The 14,304-nt window shown below is 32.7% G+C and overlaps 1 protein-coding gene across 8 annotated transcripts in view; it reads right to left on the bottom strand.

The window, feature by feature from the left end:
- Positions 1-9,892: 9,892 nt before the first annotated feature.
- Positions 9,893-14,304, bottom strand: part of DENND1B (DENN domain containing 1B) — a 257,532-nt gene continuing 253,120 nt past the window's right edge. For all 8 annotated transcript variants that reach the window (XM_063794083.1, XM_063794087.1, XM_063794102.1 and 5 more), the window contains 3 exons: positions 12,373-12,455; positions 11,244-11,460; positions 9,893-10,488 (listed from right to left, as the gene is read on the bottom strand). In XM_063794083.1, the coding sequence (XP_063650153.1) occupies positions 9,976-10,488; positions 11,244-11,460; positions 12,373-12,455 (813 nt within the window). In that variant the 3' untranslated portion in view covers positions 9,893-9,975. The remainder of the gene's footprint in view (positions 10,489-11,243; positions 11,461-12,372; positions 12,456-14,304) is intronic.

Raw genomic sequence — 14,304 nt, 5'->3', positions numbered from 1 at the left:
AGACACCACAATTCTTAACAAGGTATCAGAAAATTGAATGCAGCAATAGATTTTTTAAAATAATACACTATGATTAAGTTGAATTGATCCTAGGAGTACAAGGTTACATTCACATTCAAAAGTCAAGTGACATTCTGGTTAGGTAAAAATTTTTTAGAAAACAAAAAGCATAAATGATGAAAAATAAAACTGATAGACATTCTCAAATTAAAAACTTTTTTGTAGACACTGTCAGGAAAATGAAAAGGCAAGCCACAAACTGGAGAAAAGGTTTGCAAAACATGTATCGGGGACTTTTATCCAGAATATTTTTTTTAAAAATCCAAATTCTTACAAGTCAATAATAAGAGAAACAATACAAAATGCACAAAATAGTTGAATATACTCTTCTCCAGAGAAGATCTATGAATTGCCAATAAGCACATGAAAAGATTCTCATGATCTTCGGTCATAAGAAAAATAAAAATTAAAACCAAAATGAGATACCACTACACACAAACCAGAATGGCTGAAATTAAAAGGATTGACAATACCACTATGTGAAGTGAAAAAATTCATTTATGTAAAATTCTTGAAAAGGCAAAACTATAGTAAAAGCATATCAGAGATGGCCAGGGATTAGGATTGAGAGGAGAGGCAGCTGCGAAGAGCACAAAATAACTTTTAGGGTGAGGAACTGTTCTCAGTCTTGATGTAGTGGTGGTTGCATGACTACGTAATTGTCAACATTCACTGAATTATAGTTTTGAAATGGGTGAATTGTGATGAATTTAAATCACATTTTAATAAAGCTAATTTGAAAACATATGAAAGATGCACCTTGAAAGGAAAAGAATCTTCACATAAAACAATAGTTGTGGGTGTCAGGAAAGCAACTTCATAATCCTATAAAAATCTTGAAATCAAAACACCCAAGGACTTTTAGTTCACCTTATAATTGCATATTAAGAATTAATTTTGAGACCCCACAACAATCCCTAAGAACAGTATTCCCTTATTTTTATACAAAATTATCCTTTGCCCAAAATATGTGTATGAGCACCCATGTCTTATCTATAATTATTGATAAGAAATATTGGTTACATTTTTCTAGTAGAAGGTTTTTAAAAGATACCAATTACAAGTCTTATCAATTCTAATTTGCTTAGAAATTCAAATGATTTTTAACGGTTTGTCAACAAGCGTGTCATATATATATTTACATATATAGTTACATATATATTTACATATATATTTACATATATATTTACATATATTTACATATATATTTACATACACACACACACACACACACACACACACACCTATAAGGTAAAGCAGAAAAGCAGAGCATTTCTCCCTAACATCTGTTTTACAAGTTGGGATTTTTGCCTAATTGGTTGTATCCAATTTGGACATTTATCAAATCTAAGAAAACTTAGCTCATTTTCAAAAATATATTTTAAGTATTAGATTTTGGAGAAAACAGAATTAAATACTAAATGAATGTTATATATTATATATATGTATTCATAAGATATGTGTGCTATTTATATCTAAATATATATTATACATCTAGATATATATTCATAAGATTACATATGTACATAGTCATAAGATAGATATCTAATGGATATATATCTGGAAATAGATGATAGATAGATAGATGATAGATAGATAAATAGATATCTTAAAATTAGTCCCTAAATTAGAACTGGAGTTACAAAAAGTAATTTGTATATTTTAAATACATTATTTACAATTAATGTTTAAATGGTGTTACTAAAAAACACATAAATCTGAAATATACTCCATATTTAAAGTAGGTTGATTATAAAATAACAAAACTGAAGAATAAGTAGTTTGTCTTAAGTGCTGCTCTTGAACATGAGAAAAACAACTTTGTAGATGACATCTGTGGATATTCTGCAAGAGATCTTTAGATGTTCTCAGCAGCTTTAAGTGTCAATAATGGCTCCATATGAAAAAATTCACAAGTTATGCCTTTGTATGTCCTCAAGCATGCTCCTATAGTTTTCAATATAGTTATACAATAATCCAGGTAAAACTCCCCACTCCACCAACTAATATGCGCAAATACAATTAAGAGAGAAGAGATAGATGCCACGGAGAACATGTATACATAAGACAGATTATTTGAGATGAGATTATAGACTATGCTGGAAAGTGTGGAGAAGGAAAGAAAGAGAGAGAAAGAGGAAGGAAGGAAGAAGAGGAAGGAAGGAAGGAAGAAGGAAGGAAAGAAGGAAGGAAGGGAGGGAGGGACTGAACATTAATGCAATCTCCCAGAAAGATTTAGGAAATTCTGTACTCAAGATAAAAACAAACAAACAAATAAGAAACTTGCATAGAATATTTTGTCAAAAAAGGATTGTCCAATACTTGTAGGAGAAAGTTGAGATAGAAAAGAAAGTTCTGTAGGGAATTTATGATAGTCACGCCATTTGAGTTCGGCCCTGTACTTCTGTCTAATAGCAAGGGGGCTAAAGCCCAGCTCTGGGGTTCAAATCCCAGCTTGGTCATTTGCTGCTATGGGACATTAAGGATATAATTTATCCTTTTTCTATCTTGGTTTCCTCAACTCTACAAAAGACTAATTAAGTACCTATTCCAGAAACTCTAGGAGCATGGTCCAGGCATTTGTTTTGTGTTTGTGTGCGTGTGTGTTTGTGTGTGTGTGTCTGTGTGTGTTTTCTGTATTTTTTTTCTTTAAGAAAAAGATCTCCAAGTGAATCTATGAAAGACTAGGTTTGGGAGCCTGTGGATGAGATAAAAGTCTAAGATTCTATAGTTATATTTTGTGGTTGTTGTATTAGACTGTTCTTACATTGCTATGAAGAACTACCTGAGACGGTAATTTATAAAGAAAAGAGGTTAACTGAGTCACAGTTCTACAGGCTGTACAGGAAGCATGGCTGGGGAGGCCTCAGGAAACTTACAATAATGGCAGAAGGCAAGGGGAAGTAGGCACGTCTTACATGACCAGAAGGAGGAAGAGAGAGAAGTGGGAGGTGCTATACACTTTTAAACAACCAAATCTCATGAGAACTCTCTCACCATCACAAGAACTGCAAGGGGGAAATCTGCCCCCATGATCCAGTCACCTCCCACCAGGCCTCTCCTCCAACACTGAGGATTACATTTCGACATGAGACTTGGGCAGGGACACAAATCCAAACTAAAGCAGTTGTACACACCAAACCACCATGAATTCACACTAAATTAGATACTTAGGAATATTTTCTCTCTTTCAAACTATATTGCAGCTGCTATATACATAGAAGTTTTTCAATAAATATTGAATAATTCATTCTAAGAAGACACTTATTTTAGAGAAATAACACTTTGGGGGCATGAAGTAACAAGGCCAAATCAATGGCAGAATCTGGGGAATTTTTATTCATCTGGAACCTTCCACAATATACTGTCTTATTTTTGTGCTATTAATGCACTATTTTCCATATATGTACAAAATTGTATGCATATATAATAATTCATTGTTACTTCTAGGAAAGGAAATTCCCAGACCTACTACCATAATAATACTCTATGTAGGTTATTTTATTTGTATGTAAACACAAGCTGAGATTTTTTTTCTGCATCTATAAAATGAAGATGTGACCAGGCCTCTCATACAGAGACACTGAGAGGTAATGAGACTAACAATCCCTTTGATGGTAGCATGCAAAATTTTCACAATCAAAATCAACAAAAATAGCTGAACCTTAGGCTTGCAGGGATAATATTTCTTTTCTTATTGTCAGGCTTTTGCTTCTTCTATATAAATAAGAAAGGTTCAGCATATTAATCCCAGATATTCTGCACCCAGAGGGAAACGTTGTGCTTATTTCAATAGGAATTTGACCTTTGCTTTAGGTGAAACCATCAGAGCTCTTGGATGAGAAGCTCATCTTTCTGGTCCCTGGAACATTGTTCATGTACACTTGACTACATTTCATCTCTGTCCTTAAACCTTAAGTGGGGGTCAATAAACACAGTTGTTTGACTTGGATAGTACAACTCTTATATTCTTAGTGACATTATAATTACTTAACAATTCTCCTATGACTTTAGAGCCTAATAAAATCCGTTGACTATACATAAAAGAATAAAATAAAGTATACCTCTCAGGTAGGCCTGTCAGAAAGATGCAGGCTTAAATTTACACTGCAGCAGTTACAAAGCTCAGAGATAAAGGTATTAGGGTTCTCACAGCAGTCTAGCTAGAACACTATTGGGGGATAACTGGGCAATTGTAAAAGAAGAGTCATCACCATGCAAAGTTTAATTGTGACCAATTTTATTTTAGAACTGCATTGTTGGGTGTTTTATGGTAATGTAGATTTTATTCAATATTTATTTTTGCATATTTTTTAAAAAATTCCCAAAGTGATGCTTTTATACACATCTTCCCAATAGTAGTCAAGTTTGGAGATGATTTATACTGTAGCCTCAAGTATGCAAGAACAATGAAGTAAAATCACAATTCTGGGTAGGTTTTTACAGATATCTGCTACCAAGACGAGCAAAAAGCTCAGGGTTTTCAGTCCTTTTAAATAGTTTTTCATCTAACGCAAGAGAAATAAACTTTGGAAAAGTTCAATTTTGAACCCCTCCTGTGGCTTTTACATAAAAAAGCTTTATGCATTTACGCTGTAGGACTCAGGCAGTTCATATTAGTTGCTGTTTTAGGCACTGCTGTAAGTACTAAACTACAACAGACTCAAGAAATCCACTTTTTCAAATATGATTAATAAGTGGCTCTCAAAATAATGTTATGGAAGTTACACTGTCTGAAGGATGGTGACTTGACATGTGATGCACTAAACATGCAGTTTTTAAATTCTGCCTTGTCCTAAACATCATATAATCAACCAAAGTGTAGATTTGATAATGGACCTCAACAAGGCTCACATTTGAGAAATGAAATAACAGAGATGAATAAACTTATAGGTTCATCATATCAAAGAGGTAATCATTTGTGACTTTCCAATATTTTAAAATAAAAGATTGAATAACTTTACTTCATTCAACTAAAATGTGGCTTGAAAAAAACATAGCATTCTGGATATAAAGCATTCTGTTAACATTGCTCTTCAGTACCTTGCTTTATTATTATTTTTTTGGTATGTCTGCATGTTGCATCCAGAGCTACAGATTTTCCACAGTGCTTTTCTGCCTCATTCAAGTATAATAAAGTAGAAATCTATAGAAGCTCTAAGGTTAAACAAACTGTACATCATATAAAAAATTAACTTAATTTACACAGTCAAAAAGTATTGGCAATGCCCTTTATAAATCTTATCAAAGATTCATCACAAAGGATACCACAATCCACATATGTGATCATCAGCATACAAATGCCATTTTGATTTAGGTGGTGCAGAACTGAGTATCTGTTAAATGTACACATGTAGAATCAGCAATTTGTACCGTATATATTTCTTTTAAAGTAACAGTATTGTCAATCTAATCTAAGGTACCGGATTTTCTTATTGCATATTTATTGTTGCTGAGGCAGTTAGTTATGATACAACAACACAATATCCATAATAATTTTAAATAAACAAAAACATTTCTCCTGGCAACAATATAAAGAATATATTTTTTCTAAAATCAATGAGAACATTGCTACATACAGATTTACTCAAATACTGAAAAACATGACCTTAAGGCATCTGCCAGAAAAACAGATGTACATATTTATATGAACTAAGTTATGCAAGAAAAATTATTGCACGAAATCCTATTATTTTCAAAATAAAATATTCTTCTGTCTAAATGTACATAATTCCTTATTTCTTCATCAAATCACGTTAACTGACTTGCTCAAAACCACTCTGCCTCTTAAATAAGGTTTAACAACATACACTAACAATATTACTGGGTTTGACCCAGGAACATTAGTACTGACATAGGGTTTGTAAAAACTATTTCCTACATTAAGAAGTGCTTTGGAGGAAACTAGATTTGGGGATTCATTTTACATTCTTAAATATTCTGATTTACAAATATCTTAAGATTCAGGGTCTTTTATGTCAAACAAAATGGAATTTGTATAAGAAAATTTATTCATGAAAATAATCAGTCTTTTCCTGAAAATCCACATTTTCTACAAGAGAATGAAGGTCTATTGATTATGAGACATTCACAGTGTTCTCCTCTTGATCGGGAGTCTACTTGTTCACCTTAATTAAGAAACAATTCATTAGAATTCCTGAATCCTATTATTAGGATATTCGCATAGAATAGCACTAGTAACAGCAGTCACATAGTTTTTATTTAGAAGGGAGAGACTGTTTCTACAGAACTCTGTTATTAATATAAAAATAGTAAAAATTGGATTCCCATTAACATGCATCCACACCTTCAGTTACTCCTAAACTGAGTACAGTGGCTCTAAGTATTGAAAAGGAGCATGATTCCATTATAGAGAGCCCTGTGCAGCCTGGTTATCTGATAATAAGATAAAGACACTCAGTTTCTAAAAGAGTCTCTAAATCTGCCCCTTAAATGTGGGTATCTTAGCAGCATAATATACTTAGCATAATAATTGAGAAAGTTAATGAAATTAGAAATGATACCATGGTTCATACTTAGAGCATGCTTTAAATTAAGCAGCCAGTTTTTGTTTTTTTGTTTTTTTTGAACTTTTTGTGTGTTAGAATCTCAGCTAATAACTTCCAGGCAAAACACATTATTATTATTATTATTTTAATAAAAATTTGCAATTCCTTTTCCTTTGTTCCTTCAGAGCAGGGACTATGTCAGTTATTTTATTTCCCATATCCTCAGTTACTGTACCCTGCATATGACTGGTACAAAAAGTCAATGAATAGTTTTTAAATGAACATGTTATTAACTAATTTTAATTAACTGAAAAAATAATCATGCTATATTTTGGTGCTTTTCTAAGACACATTAAAGTAGGTAATCATCAAAAGATACCACTTAGTAATATTTTCACTTAAAAAATATAGCTCCTAAATTCCAATATTATTTTTCTATACCCCTGAAATACCACGGATGCAATATCTAAGGGTAAAAAGAAAAAAGTGAGAGTGGGATTCAGAAAGAACCATGACTCCATTGCAGGCCAGATAAAGACTATGTACCAAGGCCAAAAGTCTTTTTAGTTTATACAATTCTGTTGTATAACAGGTGTTGCTTCTTTGAAAAATAATTTCAAAAAGCAGAGGAACTTACAAATATTTGGTTTAGTTACCATAGAAAATATGGGCACTGTAGAATATAACACTTTCCTTTATTTCAGAACTCACCCCAGTTTAATTTCATTCTCACTATAACAACCATAATACTAGGAAGTCTAAGTTTAAGAGCAGACTTTGAATATTCAAAATTTTACTGGTTTGAAATACAAATACTTGGTAGTATTATTCTGGATGTTTTTAAAGAATAACATGCAGAATTGTTTTTCTGCCTTTGTTTTTAAAATAGAATAAAACTGCTAATTTTGCATTAAAATAAGGCACAAATCACTTTTAAATACCTTGAGACAATTATTTATGAGTGGCTAAATATCCTCAAAGCAACACAGTATTATAACCAAACACCTTGAAAGCTGGCTGAAAAGTAGAACAAAATTTGGATTTCTGAAGCCGTGATGTTGATAAAGCAAATGGACTAAAAACCAAATTTGACCCATGCTACACTCACAGTTGTTTTTCAGACTGAGTTCTGAAAAAAACAAACAAAAAACCATACCTCATTTCAAAATTCATATTAAAATGCTGATTTGCATTCTTTTCACAAATTATGAAGGAATATTTGCCAAGCAGATTAACAACCAGAGTAACCTTTTTTCCTTCTGATTTAAAACAGCTCTTTTGCTATATGGACTTCTTCCATTATAAACTTCAGTAAAGTAAGTTGTAATTTTGTAATAAGCTTATAAAGGCAAAATTTGACAAGAACCTTGAGACTTCTGTATTAAAAAATAAGGATTAAACATTGTTTTCCTTAATGTATACAGTCCATACTTATAAGGGAAACAAGAATTGTCTTCTTATGTAATCATAATGAATAAGTGTCCCAAATAACACATATCCATTTAGATTTTGAAACGTAGGTTTTAAAAAAACTTGGTCATTTTCTTTAAATTATTTCAAACCCTCTTCTAGGATTTTAGCTGAAATTATATTCTTTCAATAAATATTTAGAATATAGTCTTATTGGGGTTCTTTAATGATTTCTTGAACATCTTTTCTAAAAAGAAATGTAAAAAAAGTCATGATTGGGGATGTATAAAGTGGATATACTGAAAATGCTAATAACAATTTAACCATACTATCACTGCTTTTTTCCCTGATTGTGCCTGGTAATCTAGTCTATCATGAAGTAATTAGTACATGATTCCTTCTCAGATGAATTCCAAAGCTCAACAGTGAATTTGAGAAAGAAGAAACAAATTTTCTATACAGAATTCCCAGTTATTTATGTAGATACTTCTCTGCCCTAAAGAAGGGGAATTATGACTCCTCACTCCTGCATGTAGTGACTTCCTTCCAAAAACGACAGCATGGAAAGGGCAGGAAGAACTTTAGAGTGACAAACGCTACCTCAGCCAGGTTATCAAGGTCCCTGTCAGCATTCACAAATCATGTTGACAGTACGTAACCTTGATATGACCTGATGAAAATGGCACTTTACTTCTGTGATCATCTCCTCAAAACCCACAATCCCAGTCTAATCATGAAAAAAATACTCAACAAACTCCAAGAGAGGAGCATGCTACAATTTATCTGACAGTACTCTTCAAAGCTGTCAATGTCATCAAAAATAAGGAAAGTCTAAGAAACTGTCACAGGCAAGAGGAGCCTAAGGAGACATTCCAACTCAATATAATGTGGTATTCTGAATAGGATCTTGATGTGGAAAATGGATATTAGGAGAAAACTAAGAAAATCTGAATAAAGTATGGACTATCAATATTGGTTCACTAATTGGGGCAGATGTACCATAGTAACGTAAGATGTTAGTAACAAGGGTAGATGGGAACTCTCTGTACTATCTTTGCAATTTTTCTGTAAATCTAAAACTTCTAAAATACAAAGTCAATTATTTTAAAAAGTAAATTTGAGATGATGATATGAAGCATTTTGATAGAGAATTATTAGTTAAAAAAAAGATTTTTTTTTTTTGTCAGGACAGTTTATGTTGTATTTGGCTTTCTTGGGGTGGACCCCTAAATAGCAAAGGCATACAGAGAGACTGAAAACTCATTAGAGTGTCTCATTTGTAAACAGAAGTCATTAACTTCACATTGTAATTCAGCACTTCCTATATTTCACTGAATGAAAGGTAAATGTATATTTTTATACTTTTTGGAAAACATGGCTATAGTGCTTTATATAAGCAAATTAAATATTTCCATTAAGAGAGCTTTTTAATCTTGAAAAGATGAATTTTGACCTTGATTTGATGAATAGAAAAAGGCATTATTGCTCTGCAGAACACTAATAACTTATCCTTCAAACTTTATACATACTTTCATACATTATTTAAGTATGCTTAAAACAGCTTTAAGATTAAGGCAATTAGTGGGTTAACAGTTTCATCAGCTTCAGGCTAGTTTTGATAAGTTTTGATATCTTGATCAGTTCATGCTCAACCAGATTAGTATAGTAGCTACTGGTTATGTGCATGGGTTACATATGCATTCTTAGCTTAAATAAAATAAATGGCATTAAGCACCAAACACTGGGAAATCTCATGTTCAATACATACCTTAAACATACATACAAACTAGTACCTGATTTAAAAGCACAGTAGAATTCGCTTTATATTTAAAAATCAATGCATTTCATATATCCTCGAAATGAACAAGTGAGGAAAATGTTGCAAATGCAAAAAAAAATTTAAATAGTATGAGTTACCATTCCTACAAATAATTCTGTTTATTATACAGATTGCATTGAATCTCAAAATGTCTCCATAGAAGCTTGGATGCAAGATTTAAGTTTGGTTTCCATTTGTGTTTTTGTCTGAAATGTTCAAGCTTTGTTGGAAGTCAGATGTCATATGACATAATGACACTACTTCATGGAGCAGTCCAATATCTTCTGAAGTCTCTTTGGCTTCTTTCCCTTCTTTCTCCCAAGGAACAAAAGTCGATGAATGCCGCCCAAGACCGGGTATAAGCAGATCATCTGAAATCTGGCTTAGTGTTTCCCTCTTTTCTGTTTTTCCTTTATCAGTCTGGGAAACTTCAGGGGAAGTGAGTTGGAAATCCAGTCCTGAAGTAGGGTCACTCACATTGTCAGCACCGAGGTGCTTGTCACTGTTTTCCTCTTTCAGGATAAACAGAGAATCTGTCAAACCACTAGAGGAAACCGGCTTCCTAGGAGATGGAGGGAGGTGTTTGCCATGGAGGGCACTATCGTCTTGCCCAAGATTCCACTCTGCTTGGTCACCAGAACCACCACAGAGGAAAGCCAGGTTATTCTCACTAGGAGCATTAGATTTATTCTGAAAAAAAGAAGAAACAACAAATTCAGAAAACTTTTAATAAGCATTAATTTAGTTCTTTTTTCTCTTTTGAAATAAATGTTAATAGCGTTAAGTTCCTCCCAGAGAAAATACAGCATTGAGAGTCAATTTTAAACATTTCCAAATGGCTCTATTAACAGGGATGAAATGGAATGGACTTTGGTTTCCACTGCCTTGCAGCTGTCACCTAACAAATTCAAACTAGATTATATAATTAATGCCAAGTTCTGAAGTCACTTACTATCAGAACAGGATTGTCATTACTCATACTTCTATCTCTGCTGTTTTTAAGCATTCAGTTAAATTTGCATAAAATAATGTTAAAAAATAAAATCATGTTCATTTTTGGGTAAGAAAAATGATTTGAATGAATACATTTACTGAAGTTTTTTTGAAAACTCAGGAAATATGGGGAAAAAGTGAAAACATTTCACATTTTAAAAATTCCCCAGAGACAAGTATAAAATTAGGTTGCAAGAAAACATTATTGCTTGACAAAATAATTTCAATTAATGACAATAACCACTAGAACTAGATAAATGAAAGGGAAAATACTAGAATTTTAATAATAGAAATAATTTCTAGTGATTAAATTTTATCGTATTTTTGAAGTTTTGACCCTTACCTACTTAGAGGTTAAATGCTTCTACCAACAAAGATTATAAGATCCAGTAATCACAGCAAAGGCAAGAATATTTTCTTCTAATTTTATAAGTAAAAAAAAATCTACTAACCGTAGGTTTGTAATCAATGTCATCCATTGATCTAAAGAAATCCAAGCTCTTTGCAGCTGCCAGCTTCCCCTGATCTGAGCTGTGTGTGCTCAATGTATCAAGAATCTCTCCTAGTAAGTCCATTTCACCTGAGTAAGGAGTCTTCACTCTTGTTTCAACAGAGTCATCACTCTCATAGAGATAAGCAGAAGCTTCTTCACCATCTTCAGAAGATAACCTGAAGAAAAATAAAACACGCAGTAGTAGGTAAATAACCATATTTGCTGCATGTAAGTAATCTCTCACCAGTTACATTAATGAGAGAGTTAACAACAAAATCAATAATTAGTTCATCACCAAATTCTTTACCGTGATGTGTATACTAATTCCAATATGGAAATATTTTGTGCATGCATTAAGAACAAATAAAAAGTTTACGGTACCTTATGAAACTGAAAGTAGAAGCAGGGCTTTTCACAGTTTAATTCTGTGGAATTTGGGACCTTTACTTTAGGAATATTAGACTGAACTACTTGGAAAGTTTGCTATAGCCTAAATTCACTTTCAATATTTAATATGGTTTTCCTTTATTTATTCACTTATTTTAGAGGAGAATGCATATGCCTTTACATAGACAGAGATATAGTTAATGAAGAAAAAAGAATGTTCATTTTGTCATTGTCATACATCAATTGTAAGAAGCTAAACATATATTATTTCCCTTATATTAAAATTAATTTTTAACACTTTTTATTAAATTTTCATCTTCTGATATCACCATAGACTTAAGTCTCCTGTACCCTCAATTCCATTTCTTTCTATTGACTATTATCACCATTCCTGATATTTAACCTTCCTCTCTTCAGAATGAGTAAGAGCCTAATTTAGATGGGCTTCTATTGCCCCTTTAACACTATCCCAGATATCTCTGTAGACATTATTGCTTTCCAAGAACAAGATATTTAAGGTCCATCTTAGTTTCCTGTCCCAAGATATCCCCCATAACATTCCAGGACCTTTTGCTGAAGAACACTGTAAAAGGGCAACATCTGAGCTCTAAGAGTGCATACTCTTCGAAATACCCTTTATCACCAAAAACTTCTGCTGTTAAGCCATTCCACTTAATAGGACACCAAAATCCGTTACTTACTTGCTTGCTCTTTCAATGTCATCATCATCTTCATCATCATATAGAGCACCATCAAGGCTCTTAAGAGGCCTTTTTAAGCGTGCCTGGAGAGAGAAATTGACAATAAATTGGCATTAGCAGTTTAAAATAAGTCTCTTTAGCAAATTTTAAAGCAACAATGTGATTTGATAAGAAACACTTTTGCAAGAAATATGCATTCAGGGTTTTTGAATATTACCCAATAACTTGACAAACTGGGACAGGAAGAAAGGGAAGCAATAAGGTATATTTATCTCAACACTTACTAACTTCTCAAACCAATAAAAAAAAAAAACCCAACAGATCACTGGATTGAATACATATGCACAGTCACATAGACTTTCAGGCCCTGATTTAGGGATACTTGACTTATACTCAATTATACCCTCATGCACCCATCACACAGTTTCAACAATTAACAGTATTTGCCAATTTTGTTTCTTTTATCCCCAGCCCACACTCTCTTCCACCCCAAGTATTTTAAACCTGTGCTTCTCAAATCTTAATGTGCGTATAAATCGGTTAGGGACTTATAAAAATGTAAAAGTGTAGATTCTGGTTCTATAGTGTTTCTGAGTCTGAATTTCTGCATTTCTAACAAGCTCTTAGGTAAGGTCAATACTGCTGAATCTGGGGGGTCACACTTTGAATCATTAAGTTTTTGAAGCAAATCCCAGGCAACCTATTGATTCACCTGAAGTACTTCACTATGTATTTTTAACAACTTTTTAAAAAACATAACCAAAATATCATTATCATACCTAGCAAGTTAATAATTTTTCTTTAATATCTTATAGTACTCAGGCCATATTCATATTCCTCTATTTCTCCCCATATTTTTTAGTACGTTTCTTTGGACCAGAATCCCAACAAAGTTAACATTGTATTTGGTAGATATGTTTCTCAGGTCTCTTTCAGGGGACTCAGTTCAACCTTCCCTCTCCTATAAGCCATCCATACCCTTTAACATGCTATCCTGTCCTCACTTCCTATAAATTGGTAGCTACCTCTGGAAGCTTACCCTCAGTTTCTTTTTCATCTTCCTTTGATTTTGGCAAGAATATTACATGGGTATTGATATGTGCATTTTTACTGTAACATGTATAGGCACATAATGTTTAAATATCTCATTTTTGGTGGTACTAAGATTCATTAATGACTTCAGGTATGATTCGTTGAGCGATCCATTATACATTTCATTATCAACTTTTGACCTGAAGGTTTTAGCATTCCATGATAACCACTGGCTAAATCCACTATTTCATTAGGGGCTAAAGAATTATGCTTTTCTAGAGCATAATTCTATATTTATTTGCTGGCATTCTATAAAGAAGAGCTTTACCTTATCAACTATTTGACTATTCCAAAATACAATGTATGGGACAGGCAGGACAAATCCTTGATTTCTTTCCTTTTAACAATTTTGAGAGTGATGAGCTAAGCTAGTGTCCTAACAATCTCTAAAGGCAAGTCATGAGGGTTTTTTTAAAAATTCCCATTATTAGTAGATACTTGATGTTGTTCAACCCACCACAATTCTTCTTCTTGATGTTCAAATTGTTCCATCTTTGAAATACACCATGATTATGTTTTTAAAATAGTCCTTATCTTTTAGAGCTATATCTTGAAATATTCCCAGATTAAATGATATCCTTTTGGGTATTTATTTCAAAATAATTTAATGGTGGAGAAAGAGAATAGGTGAGGCTGTGACTGAAATAAGATTGGCCATGAGTTGATAATTGGTGAAGGCTACATAAATGGTTCCTGGGGATTTTTGTAAGCTTCTGCTTCCTTCTGCATATGTTTGAAATTTTCAAAATAAAGTTTTTTTTTTTTTAGTGGTCCCATCTGTTACCAGTGGTAGCCCTTTCAAGTTGATTCCTGTGTCCTTTGACATAAACTCAGAAGTGT

This window comes from Pan troglodytes, chromosome 1 (genome assembly GCF_028858775.2).
Source record: "Pan troglodytes isolate AG18354 chromosome 1, NHGRI_mPanTro3-v2.0_pri, whole genome shotgun sequence".
NCBI classification, from domain to species: domain Eukaryota; kingdom Metazoa; phylum Chordata; class Mammalia; order Primates; family Hominidae; genus Pan; species Pan troglodytes.
Note: the sequence above shows the minus strand (reverse complement) of the source record. Positions and strands in the feature narration are given on the sequence as shown.